At 44.3% G+C, this 22112-nt stretch overlaps 2 protein-coding genes and 2 long non-coding RNA genes across 8 annotated transcripts; 2 read left to right on the forward strand and 2 right to left on the reverse strand.

Annotated features, from left to right (window-relative positions):
• Positions 1-924: 924 nt before the first annotated feature.
• LOC134732470 (uncharacterized) lies at positions 925-1892 on the reverse strand. Its single transcript, XR_010115670.1, has 2 exons — positions 1759-1892; positions 925-1297 (listed from the first exon to the last, which is right to left on the reverse strand). It is a non-coding gene; the product is annotated as an uncharacterized lncRNA (long non-coding RNA).
• Positions 1241-7284, forward strand: FAM136A (family with sequence similarity 136 member A). Its single transcript, XM_055242382.2, is given in 4 exon segments — positions 1241-1420; positions 1422-1649; positions 2277-2417; positions 5786-7284. Coding segments are annotated over 4 exon segments (738 nt in total). The 3' UTR covers positions 5975-7284.
• Positions 6511-9484, reverse strand: LOC134732473 (uncharacterized). Its single transcript, XR_010115674.1, has 2 exons — positions 9381-9484; positions 6511-8210 (listed from the first exon to the last, which is right to left on the reverse strand). It is a non-coding gene; the product is annotated as an uncharacterized lncRNA (long non-coding RNA).
• SNRPG (small nuclear ribonucleoprotein polypeptide G) lies at positions 9467-22063 on the forward strand. 5 transcript variants are annotated; one of them, XM_055241475.2, is made up of 4 exons: positions 9467-9695; positions 13945-13967; positions 15433-15557; positions 21883-22063. In XM_055241475.2, the coding sequence occupies exons 1-4, from the start codon at positions 9664-9666 to the stop codon at positions 21931-21933; spliced, it is 231 nt and encodes a 76-aa protein (XP_055097450.1). In that variant the 5' UTR covers positions 9467-9663; the 3' UTR covers positions 21934-22063. The 5 variants fall into 5 exon arrangements, with proteins under 5 accessions (XP_055097450.1, XP_055097451.1, XP_055097449.1 ...); XM_055241476.2 differs by having other exon boundaries at positions 9545-9695; positions 15433-15554; XM_055241474.2 differs by lacking the exon at positions 21883-22063 and adding an exon at positions 16259-16474 and having other exon boundaries at positions 9547-9695.
• The last annotated feature ends 49 nt before the right edge of the window (positions 22064-22112 follow it).

Below are 22112 nucleotides of genomic sequence, written 5' to 3' on the forward strand. Positions count from 1 at the left end.
CCATCAGCAGGGGAATGGATCAACAAATGTGGGCCGAGCCCGGTGCCTCATGCCTGCAATCTCAGCACTTTGGGAGGCTGAGACGTGTGGATCCCTTGAGCTCAGGAGTTGGAGACCAGCTTGGCTAACATGGCGAAACCCCGTGTCTACCAAAAAAAAAAAAAAAATTAGCCAGGCGTGGTGGCACATGCCTGTAATCCCAGCTACTCCGGAGGCTGAGGCATGAGAATCACTTGAACCAGGGAGGTGGAGGCTGCAATGAGCCGAGACCACATCACTGCATTCCAGCCTGGGTGACAGAATGAGACCCTGTCTCAAAAAACAACAACGACAAATGTCCATTCAGTAGAATACTACTCAGCAGCAAAAAAGAACCAACAACACAGCTCAATCTCGAAAGCATTAGGCTAAGAATTTTTTAGCAATATGCTAAAAAAGCCAGACAGAAAAGGAGTACTTATTGGATAATAACATACATATGACATTCTAGAAAGAGAAAATGTAATCTACAGTGACAGAAGCAGACCAGTTAGGGCAGGGGTAGGGAGATGGGGTAGAAAGGACGGAGATTGGGACAAGACAGAGTTTGGGTTTTTGTTGTTGTTGAGAGACAGAGTCTCACTCTGTCGCCCAGGCTGGAGTGCAACGGCGTGATTTCGGCTCACTGCAACCTCTCCCTCCCAGGTTCAAGCAATTCTCCTGCCTCAGCCTCCCAAATAGCTGGGACTACAGACATGTGCCACCACGCCCGGCTAATTTTTGTATTTTTAGTAGAGACGGGGTTTCGCCAGGTTGGCCAGGCTGGTCTCAAACTCCTGAGCTCAGGTGATCCACCTGCCTCGGCCTCCCAAAGTGCTGGGATTACAGGCGTAAGCCACCGCGCCCGGCGGACAGGGTTTGTTAAAACTCATCAAGCAGCACGGCTAAGATCTGGGCATTTATCTGTATGTAAATTACATTAAATAATTTTAAAGAATGTAAAGGGAGGGATCAAGGGAGGGGAAGAGGAAAGGCAAGCAGCATCCGCAGGGCAGGTGTCCCGGTGACCGGTTCCCAAGCGGGAGGAGGGCGGTGGGCTCGCGGACACCAGCATGCAGTGGCTCCGTTCGGCCGCCAGGTGGGGCGTGGGCCCTGGAAGGGCGGGCGGCGAAGGACGGCGAAGGGCGGTGAGGGGGCGGGCACGTACGCCGATTCCATATGGGCGCCGGCGCGGAGCGCCGCGGGGCAGCGCGGGGTCGCCATGGCGGAGCTGCAGCAGCTCCGGGTGCAGGAGGCGGTGGACTCCATGGTGAAGAGTCTGGAAAGAGAGAACATCCGGAAGATGCAGGTAGCAGGGCTGGGGCCGAACCGGGACCTCCTTCTCAGCGGGTGGGTTCCGGGCCCTTCCCTCAGCCACCACGCGACGCCTGGCACTGCAGCCCGCGTCCCCGCAGACCGGGTGTGGGCGGCCCTGCGGTCGCCGCAGCGGCCTCGGACAGGACTTCGGAAGCTTTGGCGGATCGGATGAAATCCGTGTGCCCTTGCCGTGCGCGAGGCTGTTTTCCGCCCCTTCCAGCCCGGGGCAGGAGCGTCCCCGGCGGCAGGTGGGAAGCCCCTGGCGGCAGGCGCTCGCCCCACCACCTTCCCCTCTTACGCGGCCCCTTCCGCAGGTGAGCGGCCCAAGGCCCAGCAGAGGCGCTGCCAACGTGAAAGACCAGAAAGGCGAGGGCTTCCGGCCTCCCCGATGGCCAGGTCATGCCCGCTTCTCTTGCGCCCAACCTCGCTTCACACAGCGCGGGTTTCTACACTGTTCTTCTCTGAGCCCCGCAATGCCTCTGTGTGTGTCGGTCCTGCTTCTCTCACGGAGTATGCGTTTCCCAGATAGTGCCCCCTTGAGTCATTGATTAGTGGGTCGGCTGCCCTCTGGTGGAGTTTGTATTTACTAGGTTGCCGACCTCTGAAACCCGTGGAAGAGGCACCTGGTTTTCAGAATTTGGCTTCGTCAGACCACCCTACCCTCACCCACTCGGGCGAACCTCTGTTCACCCAACCATCGGTGCAACAGGCGCCGATGAGCTAGCAGCAAGGAGACCATGAAACACTACGCTAAACATTGAGGATAATTTTCCCCAGTGGTGGTTTTAAGGTCCTGGTGTCTATTCTCAGGGAAGGTGAAAGCAGAAGGTGGACAGGGAGGTGCAAATATCCACGTGGCCTTCTAACTCCTGTAGTGCTCCATAGTCATCTCTGTCCCCAGAGGCTTTCCTACCTAACCTCTCTCTGCCCTTTCTCCCCAGGGTCTCATGTTCCGGTGCAGCGCCAGCTGTTGTGAGGACAGCCAGGCCTCCATGAAGCAGGTGCACCAGTGCATCGAGCGCTGCCATGTGCCTCTGGCTCAAGCCCAGGCTTTGGTCACCAGTGAGTTGGAGAAGTTCCAGGTGAGAAATATCCTAGACAGAGCACTCTAGTCCTTGATACAGACTTTTGCAGGAGATGACAAGCATTTGTTCAAAACTCTTGGCTTTAGTGTCTTGGTTCTGTTAACAGTTGTGATAGTGATGGCCAACCAGTTTTCACAGGGTTTGAAATTTTAGAAAAAGTCTTGGCGGTCGAGTGCCTTAGGTTGAACATCATTTCCTATAGAAATGATGTAGGCCGAGCATGGAGGCTCACGCCTGTAATCCCAGCACTTTGGGAGGCTGAGGCAGGTGGATCATGAGAGCAGGAGATCAAGACCATCCTGGCCAACATGGTGAAACCCCGTCTCTACTAAAATACAAAAAAATTAGCCGGGCGTGGTGGCACGCACCTGTAGTCCCAGATACTAGGGAGGCTGAAGCAGGGGAATCTCTTGAACCCGGGAGGTGGAGTTGCAGTGAGCCAAGATCGCGCCACTGCACTCCAGCCTGGCAACAGAGCGAGACTCTGTCTCAAAAAAAAAAAGAAATGATGTAATGGGGAGTTACCAGGGGAGTTCATGACCAAGAGCCCTTATGCAGTTTGTTGGGGAGGAGGCATTTGTTTGTTCCTTTTGCCACAACCACCAAATACAGTATGTATACTGTGTAGTATAAAGTTTCCTGGCTGGACGCATAGCTCACACCTGTAATCCCAACATTTTGGGAGGCCGAGGCGAGTGAATCACGAGGTCAGGAGTTCGAGACCATCCTGGCCAACATGGTGAAACCCCATCTCTACTAAAAATACAGAAATTATCTGGACATGGTGGCAGGTGCCTGTAATCCCAGCTACTTGGGAGGGTGAGGCAGGAGAATCGCTTGAAACCGGAAGGCGCAGGTGGCAGTGAGCCAAGATCGCATGCCATTGCACTCCAGCCTGGACAACAAGAGCGAAACTCCATCTCAAAAAAAAATTAATAATGTTCGGGCGCGGTGGCTCACGCCTGTAATCCCAGCACTTTGGGAGGCCGAGGCAGGCAGATCACGAGGTCAGGAGATCCAGACCATCCTGGCTAACACAGTAAAACCCCGTCTCTACTAAAAATACAAAAAATTGGCCAGGTGTGGTGGTGGGCGCCTGTAGTCCCAGCTACTCGGGAGGCTGAGGCAGGAGAATGGCATGAACCCGGGAGGCAGAGCTTGCAGTGAGCCAAGATCGCACCACTGCACTCCAGCCTGGGCAACAGAGCGAGACTCTGTCTCAAAAAATAAATAAAATAAAAATAAAAAAATAAAGTTTCCTAAAACATATATTATTTTTAAAACAGCAGAATCTCTAGAAAGGTAGGATAGCCTTGAAAAGGTACAGATTAGAGGAACACTCTTCCACCATTTTGTGGACTTATACACCCACCCAGGACTGCCCCTACTTGCTATACCCAGAGGGCAGCCCCTCTGACACTAAGGAGCAGTCATTTATGTGAATCATTATTACTGTTGACTCACTGATTCCTGGCTCACAAGCCCCTCTAGGTTACCAAAAGAGCTCCCTGTTTCCTTCTCTGGAGCAAAGAGTATCCACAACTTCATTTTACTCCCATCTTCTAAGTATATTTTTCTGGAACCTGGGGGAAGCAAGCCTACTTCCAGGCCAGGCTTTCATAGCCTGAGGTTCCATCCACATGGAAAACTTACACCTAATGTGATACATCTTTACATTCTTCCATTCAAAACGCTTCAAAGTTACTGCCATTACGAAGGAATAACTTCTTCAAGATCATGGAACCCCAAAGGGTTTCTTTGTGTTCTTTTTGACAGCTAATTTTATAGATGGGGTCTTGGAAAATGTGATTCTTGGATTGCTCTGTAACTCCCCTTGCATTATGTTTTTAGTCCTCTCCAAGTGGACTTTCACTCTTCACTGGGCCAGAACCGCTCCTGCCACTCACCTCCGTGGGGCCGAATCCAAGGGTCATTTCTCAGTCTTCATCTTACTCTGTCTGCATCATTGACACAGTGGATCCCTCCTCTTCTTAAAGCACTTTATTCAGTTGGTCACCAGGACATCTCACTCTCATGGTTTTCTGCCTCCTTCCTTGGCCTCGTTTGCTATCTCTTCCCCACTCCAGCCTCTGAGCATCAGAGTGCCTGGGACTGTCCTTGTTTCTTTTCTCCTTTCTGCCTACTTCTCTAGTCTCCTCTAGCCTCATGGCTGTAAATATAATCTCTATGCTGACAGCTCCTGCATTTATATCTGTAGGCCAGAGCTCACTCATAAACTCCACATTCACATATCCAACTAATTCCTCAACATCTCCATTTACTTTGTCTCTTTCCTCTCACTGGAATGTAAGTTCTGTAAGGGTAAGAACTTTGTTTTACTCATTGCTATATTCCCTAACATTTAAAGAGTGCCTGGCACATAGTAGATGCTCAATAAATATTTGTTGAATTGAATGTTTTCCTGTAGAAAGAACAGACTTTAAAGAATCAGTGGCTCACACCTATAATCCCAGCACTTTGAGAGGCTGAGGCGGGTGGATTACCTGATGTTGGGAGTTTGAGACCAGCCTGACCAACATGGAGAAACCCCGTCTCTACTAAAAATACAAAAAAAGTTAGCTGGGCATGGTGGCGCATGCCTGTAATCCCAGCTACTCAGGAGGCTGAGGCAGGAGAATCGCTTGAACCCGGGAGGTGGAGGTTGTGGTGAGCCAAGATTGTGCCATTGCACTCCAGCTCAGGCAACAAGAGCGAAACTCCGTCTCAAAAAAAAAAAAAAGAATCAAGATGTTTGTACATCTTACAATAACCTCTAGGGACCTCTCATATCCTGGAAGAATGTTCTGTACAATTTATTCTGTCATTCACCTGCTTTCTAGTAATAGTTTGAGCCCTCCTGGTGCCATCTTCTGTTTGAGTCAAGACAGTCTTGGAAAGCCAAACACAGTGGCTCACACCTATAATCCCAACACTTTGGGAGGCCAAGGAGGGAGGATCACTTGAGCCCAGGAGTTCAAGACCAGCCTGGGCAACATAGGGAGATCCCATCTCTACAAAAATAATTTTTAAGAAAATATTAGCCAAGAGTGGTGGCATGTGCCTGTGGTCCTAGCTACTTGAGAGCAGAGGTGGAAAGACAGCGTGAGCCTGGGACATTGAGGCTGCAGTAAGCCATAATTGTGCCACTGCAGCGCAGAACTCCAGCCTGGGCAACAGAGTGAGACTCTGTCTCAAAAAACAAAGCAAAAAAAAAAAAAAAACTTGGCCAGTCACACTACCATGTCCCTTTAATTGACCAAGATAATACATATTAAACCTGTAGCACAGGGCCTAACACATAATGAGCACACAGTAAATGGAGGCCTTACTCTCAGCTTTTTCTACCTTCTTCCTTCTTGCCACAGGACCGCCTGGCCCGGTGCACCATGCATTGCAACGACAAAGCCAAAGATTCAATAGATGCTGGGAGTAAGGAGCTTCAGGTGAAGCAGCAGCTGGACAGTTGTGTGACCAAGTGTGTGGATGACCACATGCACCTCATCCCAACTATGACCAAGAAGATGAAGGAGGCTCTCTTATCCATTGGAAAATAAAAGTCTTTGCCAGTGGCCATCAGGGCTGAGGGCAAGAATATATTTTTTATAAGGAATTGGGAATTTTAGTCTTTTAAGCAAAGTTTATGAATGAAGAAATGAAGGATGGCCGCAAGTGTAAGGCATATGTCACTTGCCTCTGGACACTGGTTATTTTATGTTTCAGTCCCTAAAAAATGAAATGGAAAAAAGTGGTGCTAAATCGGGTCAGAGATATTACAGGAGAGTTTTAGAGCTTATTATTTCCTGTGGCCAGTGCTTGTCCTGGCAGTAAGGCTCTCCCCTGTAACAAGCCAGAGCCCTCCAAGGTACCAGACTCTTCTTGCTATACAGGTACTAACAGGCTGGCAGGTTAGAGTTGGTGGAGTCTGAGGAGAGATTTTCTCTTTGTTGCCAATATCCTGTTTACCAGAAGTGTCACCACACCATCTTCCATAAGCTGTGAAACAAAATCAATGAGGTCACTAACTTAGAAGGGAAAGAAAGTTTTCTGGGTCTTTGTTTTCTTGATTTTGGGTAATTTATACAAGGGCATACAAGTTGATTTTAAGATGTGGAACTGGGAGGCAGACTAGTTTGGATAACAACTTTGAAATGTTCCTTGTGGATCCCCATTTCTGGTCATCAAGATGTGGATGTACATTTCTTAAAATTATTACATGCTGCATCTTTCAGCCTGGAGACCATGCAGAAACATGAGAGGTGACGACACACTAATTGTGGGAAGCAGAATTACTGGCTGATGGGCCCTGAGGCTGTGTGTAGCAAAATGACAGGACAATCTTGCAGTAACACTTTCCCCTTGAAGAGAAGGGGGTTTTGACTGTGCTATATACTAGTATCTAGGAATGAACAGTAAAAGAGGAGCAGTTGGCTACTTGATGACAACAGAGTAAAGAAGCACTGGATTTGGAAAAACCTGGTTTTATTAGAACAGATGGAATGAAAGCCTACACCTAGCATTGCCTACTTAGCCCCCTGAATTAACAGAGCCCAATTGAGACAAACCCCTGGCAACAGGAAATTCAAGGGAGAAAAAGTAAGCAACTTGGGCTAGGATGAGCTGACTCCCTTAGAGCAAAGGAGAGGCAGCCCCCATTACCAAATACCATTTTTGCCTGGGGCTTGTGCAGCTAGCAGTGTTCCTGCCCCAGCATGGCACCTTATTGTTTTGATAGCAACTTCGTTGTATTTTCACCAACTTATTACTTGAAATTATAATATAGCCTGTCCATTTGCTGTTTCCAGGCTGTGATATATTTTCCTAGTGGTTTGGTTTTAAAAATAAATAAGGTTTAATTTTCTCCCCACTATTGTGTTTTCTTTCCTTATATCTGGGTGGAGAATATATAACTTTCTTAGGATGCTTCTTCTTTTAACACGTTAAATGAGTTTAAAATGTCCAGAAGAGTGGAAATTAGTTGTTATGGTTCAGATGCAGAACTGGTTCATTGTAAATGGGAAAAACTTTGAGAGGAGACTACGACATTGTGACTTGAAGTTCATTAATGTAGAAAAGAAACTGTCTATGAGGCTAAAAAGAGAAATTCATTATCTATGTCAGGTCTCTAGCTTCAACAACTAAACACTAATAGCAAGTGGTAGTAAAGGTACAAAGCTATGACCCTGCTAGAAAAAATTCAGTGTCTAGGATTTTGACTACTAAGAGAGTGCAAAATATGTGATGAGTTTAAGTCTTTACTATCATTGATATTTATATAGAGCCATTCCAGAATATCAGGAATTAACTGAATTTTTGAGAACTATCCCCTATTTAAAATCAACAAGGCATTCTATTTTGGTTTAGTCTTCTATAATTTTGGGGTAACAACTGGGAACAAGTCCGAGACCACTTTTTACACATCTTGACATGAAAAAAGAACACCTTATATTAGAAAATGTTTGTGTGCTGCACTTCACGTTTTATATACAGGGGCAATGGCACATCAGTGAATTCTGGAGGTAGTGTTTGAAAAATTTTAGAACTGCCAGGCATGCTGACTCACCCCTGTAATCTCAGCACTTTGGAAGCCGGAGGCAGGCAGATCTCTTGAGGCCAGGAATTTGAGAACAGCCTGGGCAACAAAGCGAGACCTCGTCTCTACAAAAAAAAAATTACCTGGGTGCAGTGGCGTGCGCCTGTAGTCTCAACAACTCAGGAGGCTGAGGTGGGAGGATTGCTTGAGGCCAGGAGTTCGAGGTTGCAGTGAGCCATGATCACACCATGCTCCCCAGCCTAGGTGACAGAGCAAGATCTCATCTCAAAAAAAAATTTTTTTTGCGAGACCCCTCAGTTGGAAATAGATTGAAATTCTTGGAGACAGGCCCAGTCACCTTACTCTACAATGGCTCAGAGGCTGCTAATTTACATGTTACCGGAACCCTACTTGGTCTGACAGTATGCTATAGGGATACCTGCCAAAGAAATATAGAGGCCCGGCCGGGAGCAGGGGCTCACGCCTGTAATCCCAGCACTTTGGGAGGCCGAGGCGGGCGGATCACGAGGTCAGGAGATCAAGACTATCCTGGCTAACACAGTGAAATACGGTCTCTACTAAAAATACAAAAAATTAGCCTGGCGTGGTGGTGGGCACCTGTAGTCCCAGCTACTTGGGAGGCTGAGGCAGGAGAATGGCGTCAACCCGGGAGGCAGAGCTTGCAGTGAGCCGAGATCGCGCCACTGCACTCCAGCCTGGGCGACACAGCAAGACTCCGTCTCAAAAAAAAAAAACCAAACAAACAAAAAAAAAAAAAATATATATATATATATAGAGAGAGAGAGAGGCCCATTCCTCCAGGGTCATTAACATTTGGTATATTGGTATATATGAAGAAAATAAGCGATACGATCCACAGACATGCGGGATTGGCCGGGTTTGCCCCGAAGCTAGAGACAGGACCGTTATATCAATATCTCAATTTCATTTTTTAAATAGAGAAGGGGTCTCGCTATGTTTCCCAGGCTGGTCTCGAACTCTTGGGCTCAAGAGATCCAAAGTTCTGGGATTTACGGAGCCCGGCTTTCTTTTTTTTTTTTTTTTTTTTTTTTTGGCTGTTCCATAGACGAGCGGGATACCCGGCTGGGCACAGTAGGTCACGCCTGTAATCCTAGCACTTTGGGAGGCCGAGGCGGGCGGATAACGAAGTCAGGAGATCGAGACCATCCTGGCTAACATGGTGAAACCCCGTCTCTACTAAAAAATACAAAAAATTAGCCGGGCGTGGTGGCGGGCGCCTGTAGTCCCAGCTACTCGGAGAGGCTGAGGCAGGAGAATGGCGTGAACCCGGGAGGTGGAGCTTGCAGTGGGCCGAGATCGCGCCACTGCACTCCAGCCTGGGCGACAGAGCGAGACTCCGTCTCAAAAAAAAAAAAAAAAAAAAAAAAAAAAAAAGCAGGGATACCCACCGGCGGAATACCCGTTATCTAAATTTTGCACACGCAAAACGGAATTCAGAAAGGTGCCTAGAGGACGCACCCCTCCGTCCTGGCCAATCGCTGAGGACGTAACCGGAAGCTCAACCGCGACCGAGGCGCTCAGATATCGCGAGGTGAAATGTAAAAACTGCCAACAATCCATTGGCTAACGAGGTCGATAACGCCAGACGCAAGACGCCGGGCCTACTGCGGGAGCGTGAGGCAAGCCGTGCGTTCCGTTCCAAGGCATCTGTGAGCCCGCGGAGTATACACCATGAGCAAAGCTCACCCTCCCGAGTTGAAAAAGTAAGTATGTGTGAGAGCCAAACTGGAGTGGTCAGTTATTTGCGTCCCGCGAGTCCCTTGGTTCCCTTGGTTCCCTCTCCATTAGCTGAATGTCTTGAGCCGCTTCACCTCATTTCTTCTTCCGGTCCGAGGTCGCCGGGATCCCGGCCAGGCTCCCGCGCATGAGACGTGAAGCCCGCGCAGAGCTCGCGCGTCGGTGTGGTTACAGCAGGCAGCCACGGCACCTCCTTCCGGCCGATTAGTCTCCAGGTCCCGCGGTCCGGCCCCTGGTCACCCGGGGCTCTCCCTCGTTCCTTGAAGATCTCCAATGCCACCTTTTGTTGAGCATCTCGAATAGTACCATGTTCTAGATAGACGGCTAGAGGGGGAAATTCTCTAAAGGAACTAAGGAGGGGCTGGAAGGGAAGTGTTTTTAAAACTATGCGAGGCATCAGAATCCAAAAGCCACTTTAGTCTTAGCAAATGTGTTTGTAGGTGTTTGAGCTTTTACTTAGAAACTTCATTCCTTTTTCTTACCTTCTTTTACGTTAAGCTTGAATGTCATGTGTTGTCTTGCTCTGATGTTGAAACTATGTAAGAACATTCATTTTTCTTTTTTTAAGAACATTAATTTTTTCTAGTCAGAGAAGGCTAATTTTTTGAAGTTTTTTCTACACACCCAGTAAAGTCAAACAACTTTAAGTAGGAGAGCCTTACTTTAGGTAGGACTCAACGTAAAGCTTTGAACTCCTCAAATAGTTTTTGAGTGGACTTAACAGGTTATGTGTTTCCTGAGTACGTTTCTGTTTTGCTTATTCTCCCTGATGCTGGAATTCTACATGTATTAGTTGGATTGCACAAAGGATGCAAAATTTTTACAGGGATCAGTTTTTTCTGGCGTAGCATGTGGTTGGCTTTGTGTGTAGTTCATTTATTACCAGGCCCATGGAAGTCAGACATAAGGAAAAGTTCCTATTTAATAATTTTGCGGCCGGGCATGGTGGCTCACGCCTGTAATCCCAGCACTTTGGGAGGCCGAAGCGAGTGGATCACCTGAGGTCAGGAGTTCGAGACCAGCCTGGCTAACGTGGTGAAACCCCGTCTCTACTAAAAATACAAAAAATTAGCCAGGCAGGTGGTGCGCACCTATAGTCTCAGCTACTCGGGAGGTTGAGGCAGGAGAATCGCTTGAACCCGGGAAGCGGAGGTTGCAGTGAGTCAGGATCCCGCCATTGCCCTCCAGCCTGGGCAACAAGAGCGAAACTCTGTTTCAAAAAATAATAATATTTTTGCATTTAAAGGTGCATTTGTATCAAAGCCATCTTTTGTATGAAAACTACTTCCATGTATATTTTAGTTAAGTCTGTTAAGGAATTAAGTAGTAAAACATAAGCCCAACGCGGTGGCTCACGCCTGTAATCCCAGCACTTTGGGAGGCCGAGGCGGGCGGATCACGAGGTCAGGAGATCGAGACCATCCTGGCTAAAACGGTGAAACCCCGTCTCTACTAAAAATACAAAAAATTAGGTGGGGCGTGGTGGCGGGCACCTGTAGTCCCAGCTACTCGGGAGGCTGAGGCAGGAGAATGGCGTGAACCCGGGAAGCGGAGCTTGCAGTGAGCCGAGATGGCATCACTGCACTCCAGCCTGGGCGACAGAGCGAGACTCCGTCTCAAAAAAAAAAAAAAATAGAAGTTACTCAGAAATTATTGTGAAAATTACTCTTTTTATCTGAAAGTTATTTTATTGGTGAGTTGTTGATGTAAGTATCTTCTGGATTCATCAGGGACTGGTGAAATAGTGATTTTTTTTTTTTTTTTTTTAACAAAAAGACCATTCTCTACTTGTAATCTAAGATTTTCTTTCTGATTCATAACATAGTTTTTGAAAATTTCAGAGAAGGAAGCTAGTTTTAATACCTTTCTCTTCTCATCCGTAGGTTTTATGAATTGTGAAATCCGGTCAGATCTGCCGCCAAAATGACTCTCAAATTTTTTCTTCCTTTGCTTTCTCACAGATAGCATCTTCTTTTACACCATTATGCCCTCCTTCTGGCTTAGCGTGGGGTTCTTAAATGGGGAGTAGGGAATCTGGTGCTACCGGCTTCTAGTGAGTAGACACCAGGGATGCTGTTAAACATCCTACCGCTTATTCGACTGCCCCCAGCAATACAAAATTATCTGGTCCCAAATGTCAGTAGTGCAGAAGTTGAGATACACTGGCTTAACTGAATTCTTCCTTCCACTTCTTAAAATTTGCTGCCACAGTAGTCTTGCCAGTGACTGCTTTGATAATTTATCACAGTATGCAAAATCGAGGCTATTCTTAACCCAGCATTCAAACGCCAAACCTTATAGCTACTAATACTCACGTGTTCTGTTCTCCAGTCAGACTGAACTATTTGTGTTTGCTCTCACGCTGTGTGACTTTGAAAAATTGATTTAGCTTTTCCAAGCCAAGTTCTCCATCTGTAAAAACGGTGGAAACGATAGACCATAATTGCAAAGTCATTGTAAAGATTGTATAAGATCTTGTGTGTTATATTTGATACATTTTATGTATCTTATTAAAATATAGTTTACTTCATATATATATATATATATATATATATATATATATATGGGGTTTTTTTTGAGATGGAGTTTCGCTCTTATTGCCCTGGCTGGAGTGCGGTGGTGTGATCTCGACTCACCGCAACCTGCGCCTCCCGGGTTCAAGCGATTCTCCTGCCTCAGCCTCCCTAGTAGCTGGGATTACAAGCATGCACCACCACACCCGGCTTTTTTTTTTTTTTTTTTTTTTTTTTAGTAGAGACGGGGTTTCTCCATGTTGATCAGGCTGGTCTCGAACTCCCGACCTCAGGTGATCTGCCCGCCTTGGCCTCCCAAAGTGCTGGGATTACAAGCATGAGCCACCGCGCCCAGCCCATAAATATATTTTTACTTGTAAATGTATCTACTCCCTCCTTCAGTCATGCTCCTTGTTTTATATTTACATTTTCCCATGATAATCCTATACATTAAAATTGAATAAGTGCCCCACTTCGTGGCCCATATACTAAACTTTTTTTTTTTTTCATTTTTTTATATTTTAAAATTTGAATGAAATTTTTAAAATTGAATTAAATTTTATGTTTTCTGGCCTATAAATGGAAGAGATTAAAAACTGAGTTGACTGCATGGCTTAATATTCTCGTATTCCACTAAAATGGAATTTTTTTTTAATTCATATCGTTTGAAGTTTCAAATGTGCATTTATTATACTAAAATATACTTAAATGTTGAGGACTACCCTGAATATTTATGCTTGATGCTTTAATATTAAATAAAAGAACACTACTTATCTCAAATATAAAATACCTATTGAATTGGATATGATTTGATTACTGTTTGCTGTCTTTACAACTTAGTTTTGGAAATAACCAAACGTAGGCAAGTCTTTGTTTTTCTCTTATGACTATAAAATCCAATCATTGAAAATTAGGTCAATGAGACCAGATGTGGTAGCTCATGCCTGTGTAATCCCAGCAGCATTTTGGGAGGCTGAGGGGGAGCATATTTTTCGAGGCCAGGAATTCAAGACCAGCCTGGGCAACATAGTGAGATTCCCATATCTTAAAAAAAAAAAAAAAAAAAGAAAAGAATAAGAAATTTAGGCCAATGAAACAACATAGTATTGAACAATAAGAATGTAATTCACATTAGTATACTGTACTTAATGTAAATTAATATAGTCTAAATATATTTCATTTTTATTGCCTTTCCTCTTCCCAAATTACTTCGCTTCGTAGAATGTCTAATTTAGGTAACCCTTTATGCCCCCACTCTTTTTTTCCCCTGAGACGGTTTCGCTCTGTTGCCCAAGCTGGAGTGCAGTGGCGCAATCATGGCTCACTGCAGCCTCAACGTGGCAGGCTCCAGTGATTCTCCTACCTCAGCCTCCCAAGTAGCTGGAACCGTAGGCATGTGCCACCACCCCCAGCTAATTTTTGTATTTTTGGTAGAGATGGGGTTTCACCATGTTGCCCAGGCTGGTCTCAACTCCTGAGCTCAAGCAGTCCACCCGCCTCAGCCTCCTAAAGTGCTGGGATTACAGGTGTGAGCTACCTCACCCTACTCCCTCACTCTTTACAGCAATACATTATTTTTACTATTTTAGATTTCATTATTCCCATTATATAAATTCTAGCAAATTAACTACCTATTTATGTACTTGTTTATGCTTAAATTTTTTTAATTGGTTATATAATCTTTACCCTTTTTCTTTTTCAGATTTATGGACAAGAAGTTATCATGTAAGTTTGTTGTTGTTTTGGGGTTTTTTTTAATTATTCAATTGCTTTTTACATGTGTCTTAGCAATATGTTGGGAGCAACTTTATAAAAATTTAAAGCGGCCAGGCGCGATGGCTCACGCCTGTAATCCCAGCACTTTGGGAGGCCAAGGTGGGCGGATCGCAAGGTCAGGAGATCAAGACCATCCTGGCTAACACGGTGAAACCCTGTCTCTACTAAAAATATGAAAAAAAATTAGCCGGGTGCAGTGGCGGGCGCCTGTAGTCCCAGCCACTCGGGAGGCTGAGGCAGGAGAATGGCATGAACCCAGGAGGCGGAGTTTGCAGTGAGCCAAGATCGCTCTACTGCACTCCAGCCTGGGCTATAGAGCGAGACTCCGTCTCAAAAAAAAAAAAAAAAAAAAATTTAAAGCACACAGGGGCCGGGCGCGGTGGCTTACGCTTGTAATCCCAGCACTTTGGGAGGCCAAGGCGGGCGGATCACGAGGTCAGGAGATCGAGACCACGGTGAAACCCCGTCTCTACTAAAAATACAAAAAATTAGCCGGGCATGGTGGCGGGCGCCTGTAGTCCCAGCTACTGGGAGGCTGAGGCAGGAGAATGGCGTCAACCCGGGAGGCGGAGCTAGCAGTGTGCCGAGATTGCGCCACTGCACTCCAGCCTGGGCGACAGGGCGAGACTCCGTCTCAGAAAAAAAAAAAAAAAGCACACAGGACCTCTAATTCACATCCATTAATTAAGCAGGTTACTTAATCCTAACTAGACAATTTTATTTACCTAATTTCTGATATTTAATAAGTTTAACAGCACTTCAGAGTTTATCGTAGGTAAGCCCTTCCTCACTTTGGCAAAATTAACAGGATTTATCAACCTTTTTTCTTTAAACAAGCTACAAAGGACTTAGACAAGGAACAATTATTTTGTTTCTTGGGAATATGTAGGAATAACATTTGTTCAATTTATCTAAAAATCTGACCCACACAGCACTTGAAATATATGTAGGGGGAAAAACCATGAGCGTTAGAGGTAAGCAGCCTTCAGCTTGAATCTCACTTCTATCGTACAGTAGCTGTATAACCATGAACCCAGTTACTTAAAAGCTCGGGCACGGTGGCTTACACCTATAATCCCCCAGCACTTTGGGAGGCCGAAGCGGGAGGATCCCTAGAGCTCAGGAGTTCAAGACCAGCCTGGGCAACATAGGGAGCCCCCATCTTTATAAAAATTTTTAAAAAGCTCTGAAGTTTAGTTCTGTCCTATAAAGTAAGGATACTACTACTTTTTAGGATTCTTATAAATTAAAATGTGGAAGTAAATACAAAAATGTTTAACCCAGTTTTTGTCATACAGTAAGGATAGTGAGTTTCAGACATCTCAAATACTTGTGTTTTATCCCACCTGATTTTTAGTGATGCTTGGTAACTAATGGAAGGTTTTTCTAAAACTTCTTTTTCTCTTTTTAATAGTGAAATTAAATGGTGGCAGACATGTCCAAGGAATATTGCGGGGATTTGATCCCTTTATGAACCTTGTGATAGATGAATGTGTGGAGATGGCGACTAGTGGACAACAGAACAATATTGGAATGGTGGTAAGTAAAGATACAAGAGTTCTCTTGGAGATTTCATTTTTCTTTTGGAATGTGTATTAACTCCTAGTTAGTAACCCCCAGAAATGGCAAATAACAGGCAAGATTAGACTTTCCATCTCCTTTTTAGTTGAACATACGGCAGTTACTCAGCTGTGGTAATATCCTGGTTACCTGTAGGTAAGATCTCGACTATACAGAACCTAAGGTCCTAGCGCTTGAAATAGCTGTTGGAAATCCTTTTTGAGCTTTATTCTGCAATAGAGGCTCATTGTTGGTCCTTCATTAGAGCAGTAGTTCTGAAACCTTAATGTGTATATGAATCCCCAGGGAATCTTGTTAAAATGAAGATTCTACTTCAGTAGGTATGGGGCGGAACTTAATTAAGGTTTTGCATTTCTGCTAATGCCTAATGCAGATCTGCCAGTTCACAGATAACACTTTCCGATTTTACTTGTATACATAGTTAACCTGGATTTTCTGGTTTACCACACCCAAAATTTTAAGGTAGCCAGGGTAAAAGTTACAAGGGATAATCACAATGACAGTTATTCACATGAGAGAAAAAGCAGGAAAAAAATAAAAAAGCACATACTGAGCCCTCATAGGATTAAACATTCCTACATTCATTGGGCCGTAGTTTTAGTGATTGCTAAAGAAGAGTTTTGATACCCAGACTTTGAGTCCCTCTTTGTCTAACACAGGACAACATACCTAATAAAGTGGTAAGCCCAAAGTTCTTGAAAAAGGTGAACCAAAAAGGACAACTTACTTTTAGCAAATTATTAAGCATAAAGACCTCCAAGGAGTGGTAAGAGTTGCTAATTATTAGCCTTGATTTATTAACCTTGATTTTTAAGTTTGAGCAGTAAAGTTGAAGATAGACCTATTTTGACATCTCTGCCTGTTTAATTTTTTTACATACCATTTTTTCCAAGGTTTGTGTTATTACTTATTTCAGATACTTTTTCATTACTGTATTTTGAAAAGCAAATGAATAGTTATGACTGAAAAAGCAGTTTAGAGTCTCCAGATAACCACACTGTACCCCCAAGTTTCATGTAAATTGACTTGTCTTTCAGGTATATTCCCTTGTGAGCTTCTGTTGAATAAGGCTGCCAGCATCATTAGTAGCCAAGTCCTTATAAAAACATTTTCTAGATACCCCAAGATTTTCCTCTAAGCCCTTATTTTTACAAATAAATTTTCCTTCTAATAGAAGGTAGATTAGGTTTTTAGTTCCTTGCAACAAATTTGCTGAAAAGGATTCAGGAAGAACTTGGCACCTAATTGTCAATTCTGCTTTGAGAAGATTAGAGAATTAGGTAACACACTGCTCATTGGAATTTTATCAGAGAAGGAATAGAGCATCCCTCTGGCAATTTTCCCCCTAAACTTTATGGGCCTAATTTTCTTTGCACAGAAATTGGTTGAAAGCACTGCCATCCCAAGTCATTTAAGTAATGATTACCTACTTAGTGTGTTGTTGGGCAGCCTCCTATTCCATCTCTGAGGTTTATGTGACACACACACACCCCCAACCCCCAGCCAAAGAAAAAAAAAGTTTTTATCAGCAGACAATAATTCTTGCTGCTGAGTCTTCACTTTGAAAAAGAAATAATAACACATCAGACATCTTTAATAAAAGACATTTTAAAAGGCAAGAACAGAGGTGAACTTTTTGACTTTTCTAAAGTTGGAAGAAGGGAAACAAATAGGTTAAGGTTTTGTTCATTTTGTTAGAAGTTGTTTAACAAAGGACAGTTGGCTTCATTATTACCTTGTCCAAGTCAGTGATCCATTGAGGCCATTGAAATTAATACTGTTTTATTGCAGTTATGTGTGTGTTGGCTGGGCACAGTAGCTCATATCTATAATCCCAGCACTTTGAGAGGCTGAAGCAGGAGGATCACTTGAGCCCAGGAGTTTGAGATCAGCCTGGGCAATATAGTGAGACCTCATCTCTACAAAAAAATTAGAAAATTAGCCGGGCATGGTGGTGTGCACCTGTAGTCCCAGCTACTCAGGAGGCTGAGGCAGGAAGTCGAAGGTGCAGTGAGCTGAGATCACACCACTGCACTCCAGTCTGTGTGACAAAGCGAGATCCTGTCTCAAAAAGAAAAAGGGTATGTTTGTTTTCAGGAGTGAGTTTGTTTTTAACCTGTCAGCTGGATCGTTACCTAATGATGAATCTCAGCTATCTTCTGAGACATCCCCAGAGTTGTCAGTGGCATCGCCTCTATCTTACTTTTTATTATGTTACATAGTTCAGGCACTCTTGCTAGGGTTGTCCTTCTGTAGCATCATTGAAGCACAAAAAAGGGAGCAGTATGTAATTCTGGACATGATGGTTCGAGTTTGATTTGGAGAATTAGGCCTCAAGCACAATAGCAAAAGAGGAAGAGCACTGCGATAGGCCTCCTTTATCCTCAGAATAGGTACCAGAAACCACAGATAGTACTGAACCCTATGCCCAAATGGGTGTGTGTGTGTGTGTGTGTGTGTGTGTGTGTGTGAGATGGAGTCTCACTGTGTCACCCAGGCTGGAGTGCAATGGTGTGGTTTCGGCTCACTGCATCCTCCGCCTCCTGGGTTCAAGCGATTCTCCTGCCTCAGCTTCCCAAGTAGCTGGGACTACAGGCACACACCACCACACCAAGCTAATTTTTGTATTTTTAGTAGAGACAGGGTTTCACTATGTTGGCCAGGCTGATCTCAAACTCCTGACCACGTGAGCCACCTGCCTTAGCCTCCCAAAGTGCTGGGATTACAGGCGTGAGCCACCGCACCTGGCCAGCACGAATTTCTTTTTACTTCTTCACAATCTCACAGATAGAAGATTCATCTTTACCATAAATCTTAGCAGTCTCAACATATGATTCTTTTTCTTAAGTCAAGAACTTGTACCTTTTCACTTAAAGGAAGCACTTTACAGCTTCTCTTTGGCATATCCATATTGCCAGCATCACTGCTCTTATACTTTCAGGCTAATATTAAGTAAAAAAAGGGTTACTTGAACACAAGTAACCCTTTGATACCAGAACAGTCAATCAGAAAACTGAGATAACTGATTAATGGGCAGCATGGAGATGCTAGACAAAGGATAATCCACATCCAGGGACAGTATCATCACACTGCTCAGAACAGCATGCAGTGTAAAACTTACGGATGTCTGTTTCTGGGATTATACATTTAATGTTTTTGGACCACAGATAAGGTGTGACAAAGTTCACCATCTAGCCTTATTTTCTAAATATTATGTGACAAGACAAAGAAATATGTAAATTTAGCAGGGAGCTAGGCAGGAAGGCTAGCTTTTCTTGCTTTGGTCAATGAGATGTGATGTTCATTATCTGTTGCCAAAAAAAAAAAAATTGAGAATTTAAAATTCTGATAACTGGCCAGGTGCAGTGGCTCACACCTGTAATCCCAGCACTTTGGAAGGCCAAAGCAGGAGGATCACTTGAGACTAGGAGTTTGAGATCAGCCTAGGCAACATGGTGAGACCCTGTCTCTACAGAAAATTTTAAAATTAGCCCGGCTTGGTGGCTCATGCCTCTGGTCCCAGCTACTTGAGAGGCTGAAGTGGGAGGATCACTTGAGCCCAGGTCAAGGCTGCGGTTAGCTGTGATTGAACCACTGCATTCCAGCTTGGGTGACAGAGCAAGACCCTGTTTCAAAAAAAATAATAATTAAAATGAAAATAAAATTCTGATAACTAGGTAAGCATGTTTCTACTCCTGGCTTATGCTGGGCACGGTGATGTGCACCTATAGTCCCAGCTACTCAAGAGGCTGAGGCAGGAGAACCACTTGAGCCTAGGAGTTTGAGGATGCAGTGTGCAGCGATTGTGCCTGTGAATAGCCACTGCATTGCAGCCTGGTCAGCATAGCTAGTCCCAGTCTCAAAAAAATGGAGGGGAGCTCTGTTAACTTACAAGAAGAGTGTGAATCTTTAGACTCTTTCAGTTTCCATTGTCATTTTCAGGGCACTGTGCTTACTGGTTTTTGTTGTTGGTTTGAGACAAGGTCTCACTCTGTCAGCGAGGCTGGAGTGCAGTAGCATGGGGCTCACTGTGGTCTCAACCTCCCTGGGCTCAGTTGATCCTCCCACCTCAGCCTCCTAAGTAGCTGGAACCACAGGTGTGCACCACCACCCTCAGCTAATTTTTGTATTCTTTGTAGAGACAGGGTTTTACCATGTTGCCCAGGCTGGTCTCAAACTCCTGGGCTCAAGCTATCTGCCCACCTGGGCCTCTCAAAGTGCTGGGATTATAGGTGTGAGCCTCTGTGCCCAGCCATTCTTTTTTAAATGTGCTCTTTACTACCTTATCATACTCATTGCTGATAATTGGCTGCCAGGTTCCAAGACACTTTTCCTACCAATTGTGTTCCCTTCTGTTCTGTCAGCTGCAGTAATCACATGTGAGTTATTTTATTCATGTTTACCAGGTACTTGAGCCCTCTATGTGCCTGCTACTATTTTAGGCACTGGGGTTTTGCACCTAAGTCCCTGCCCTCATAAAATTTACATTTGTATGGAGAACACAATAAATCATAGTGCATGTGTAAATAAAACAAGCATGATACTGTGAGAAAAGAACAAGTTACAACTACTTTTACTCTAGCTGCCTATAAGCATAGCTCCAGTTTGAATCTTTTTAGAATGCCTCCATTTCTAATAAACACCTCAAATTATTACATTACCTATCCTTTCCCTCCCATACCCCTCCATTCACCTGTCCAATTCTACTTGACTGATGGGTGATCTATCAATTATGATGATCTGCGGTCTATTAGGGACTTACTGTTTTTAGTCCCCTAGCCTTCCAGTTTCACTTATTTTTCTACCCCTCTTGAATTCATTTACCAGCTGATTCATTTATACTCTGATAAGTTTGTTTGTTGGTTTGTTTTGGTTTTGGTTTGTTTTTTTTCTGACAAAAGACAGTTTCGCTCTTGTTGCCCAGGCTGGAGTGCAGTGGCGCTATCTTGGCTTACTGCAACCTCCGCCTCCCAGGTTCAAGTGATTCTCCTGCCTCAGCCTCCTGAGTAGCTGAGATTACAGGCATGTGCCACCACACCCGGCTAATTTTGTATTTTTAGTAGAGATGGGGGTTTCTCCATGTTGGCCAGGATGGTCTCGAACTCCCGACCTCAAGGTGATCCACCTGCCTTGGCCTCCCAAACTGCTGGGATTATAGGCGTGATTATGGCTTATCTACTAGGTCAAGCACTGTTGTCCTAGGGCCCTTTTTTTATAACTTCTCTTTCTGCCTCTAGGTTCTGTCCTATTCAAACTTTGGTGTATTTATATAATATCTTGTTGCAGGGACACTTATGATCGTCATTCCCTCAAATGTGAAACTCTCACTGGCTCATTGTTAGTTTTTGATGTCCTCCAAACACTAAGATTGGCATTTGAAGCTTTCCAAGATTGAATGCCAACTATCTTTGTTTCCTGATTGTCTTTATGAACTTTTTACTGCATTCAAATTAGATTACTTCCTTATCCTCTCATAGTTTGTCTTCATCTTGGTTCTGTCTAGAATTTCCTAAAATCTCCTTTTCAAAATTCTGCCCAATTTCCAAGACCCAGGTAAAATGTGATTTTCATAAAGCATGCCTTTCACCATTTCCCATCCTGGTTTGTTCCCTAAATGATCTCATACCTCCAAACTGTACCTAACATACTCTACTGTACATATTTTACTCATTAATTTTTGGATCCCATAGAGTCAGGGATGGGCATTTAAATTTGAGTCCTGCATTTTAGAAGGTGAAATTAGGGCCAGGCGTAGTAGCTCACACCTGTAATCCCAGCACTTTGTGAGGCTGAGGCAAGCAGATTACTTGAGGTCAGGAGTTTGAGACCAGCCTGGCCAACATTGTGAAACCCCGTCTCTACCAGAAATATAAAAATTAGCTGGGCATGGTGGGAGGGGGGGCTCGTGTAATCCTAGCTACTTGGGAGGCTGAAGCAGGCAAATTGCTTGAACCTGGGTGGCAGAGGCTGCAGTGAGCCGAGATTGTGCCTCTACACTAGCCTGGGAAACAGAGTGAGACTCTGTCTCAAAAAAAAAGGTGAAATTAGTCATTGGAGACTTGGCATTAGAATCTCATAAAGCAAATTGTTAGCCTTAAATCTAAAAGATGTCCGTCTTATAAAGGGCTTAGAGTTGTTTGGTGTCCCTGTGGCTTGAACAAAGCTTTGCAAACCGACATGTAATATTAAAAAACCATTAATGATTTGGTGAAAATTCTTAAATCATCATAGTTAGGTCTGTTACCTGAGTTGTTCTTTTCAAATTTATTTTTCTCTTTCTTAGGTAATACGAGGAAATAGTATCATCATGTTAGAAGCCTTGGAACGAGTATGAATAATGGCTGTTCAGCAGAGAAACCCATGTCCTCTCTCCATAGGGCCTGTTTTACTATGATGTAAAAATTAGGTCATGTACATTTTCATGTTAGACTTTTTGTTAAATAAACTTTTGTAATAGTCAAAAATGCTTTCTCAGATGTTCTGAATATAGAATAGCAGCTCTCATTCCAATTT

Source organism: Symphalangus syndactylus, chromosome 14 (assembly GCF_028878055.3).
Source record: "Symphalangus syndactylus isolate Jambi chromosome 14, NHGRI_mSymSyn1-v2.1_pri, whole genome shotgun sequence".
Classification (NCBI taxonomy): domain Eukaryota; kingdom Metazoa; phylum Chordata; class Mammalia; order Primates; family Hylobatidae; genus Symphalangus; species Symphalangus syndactylus.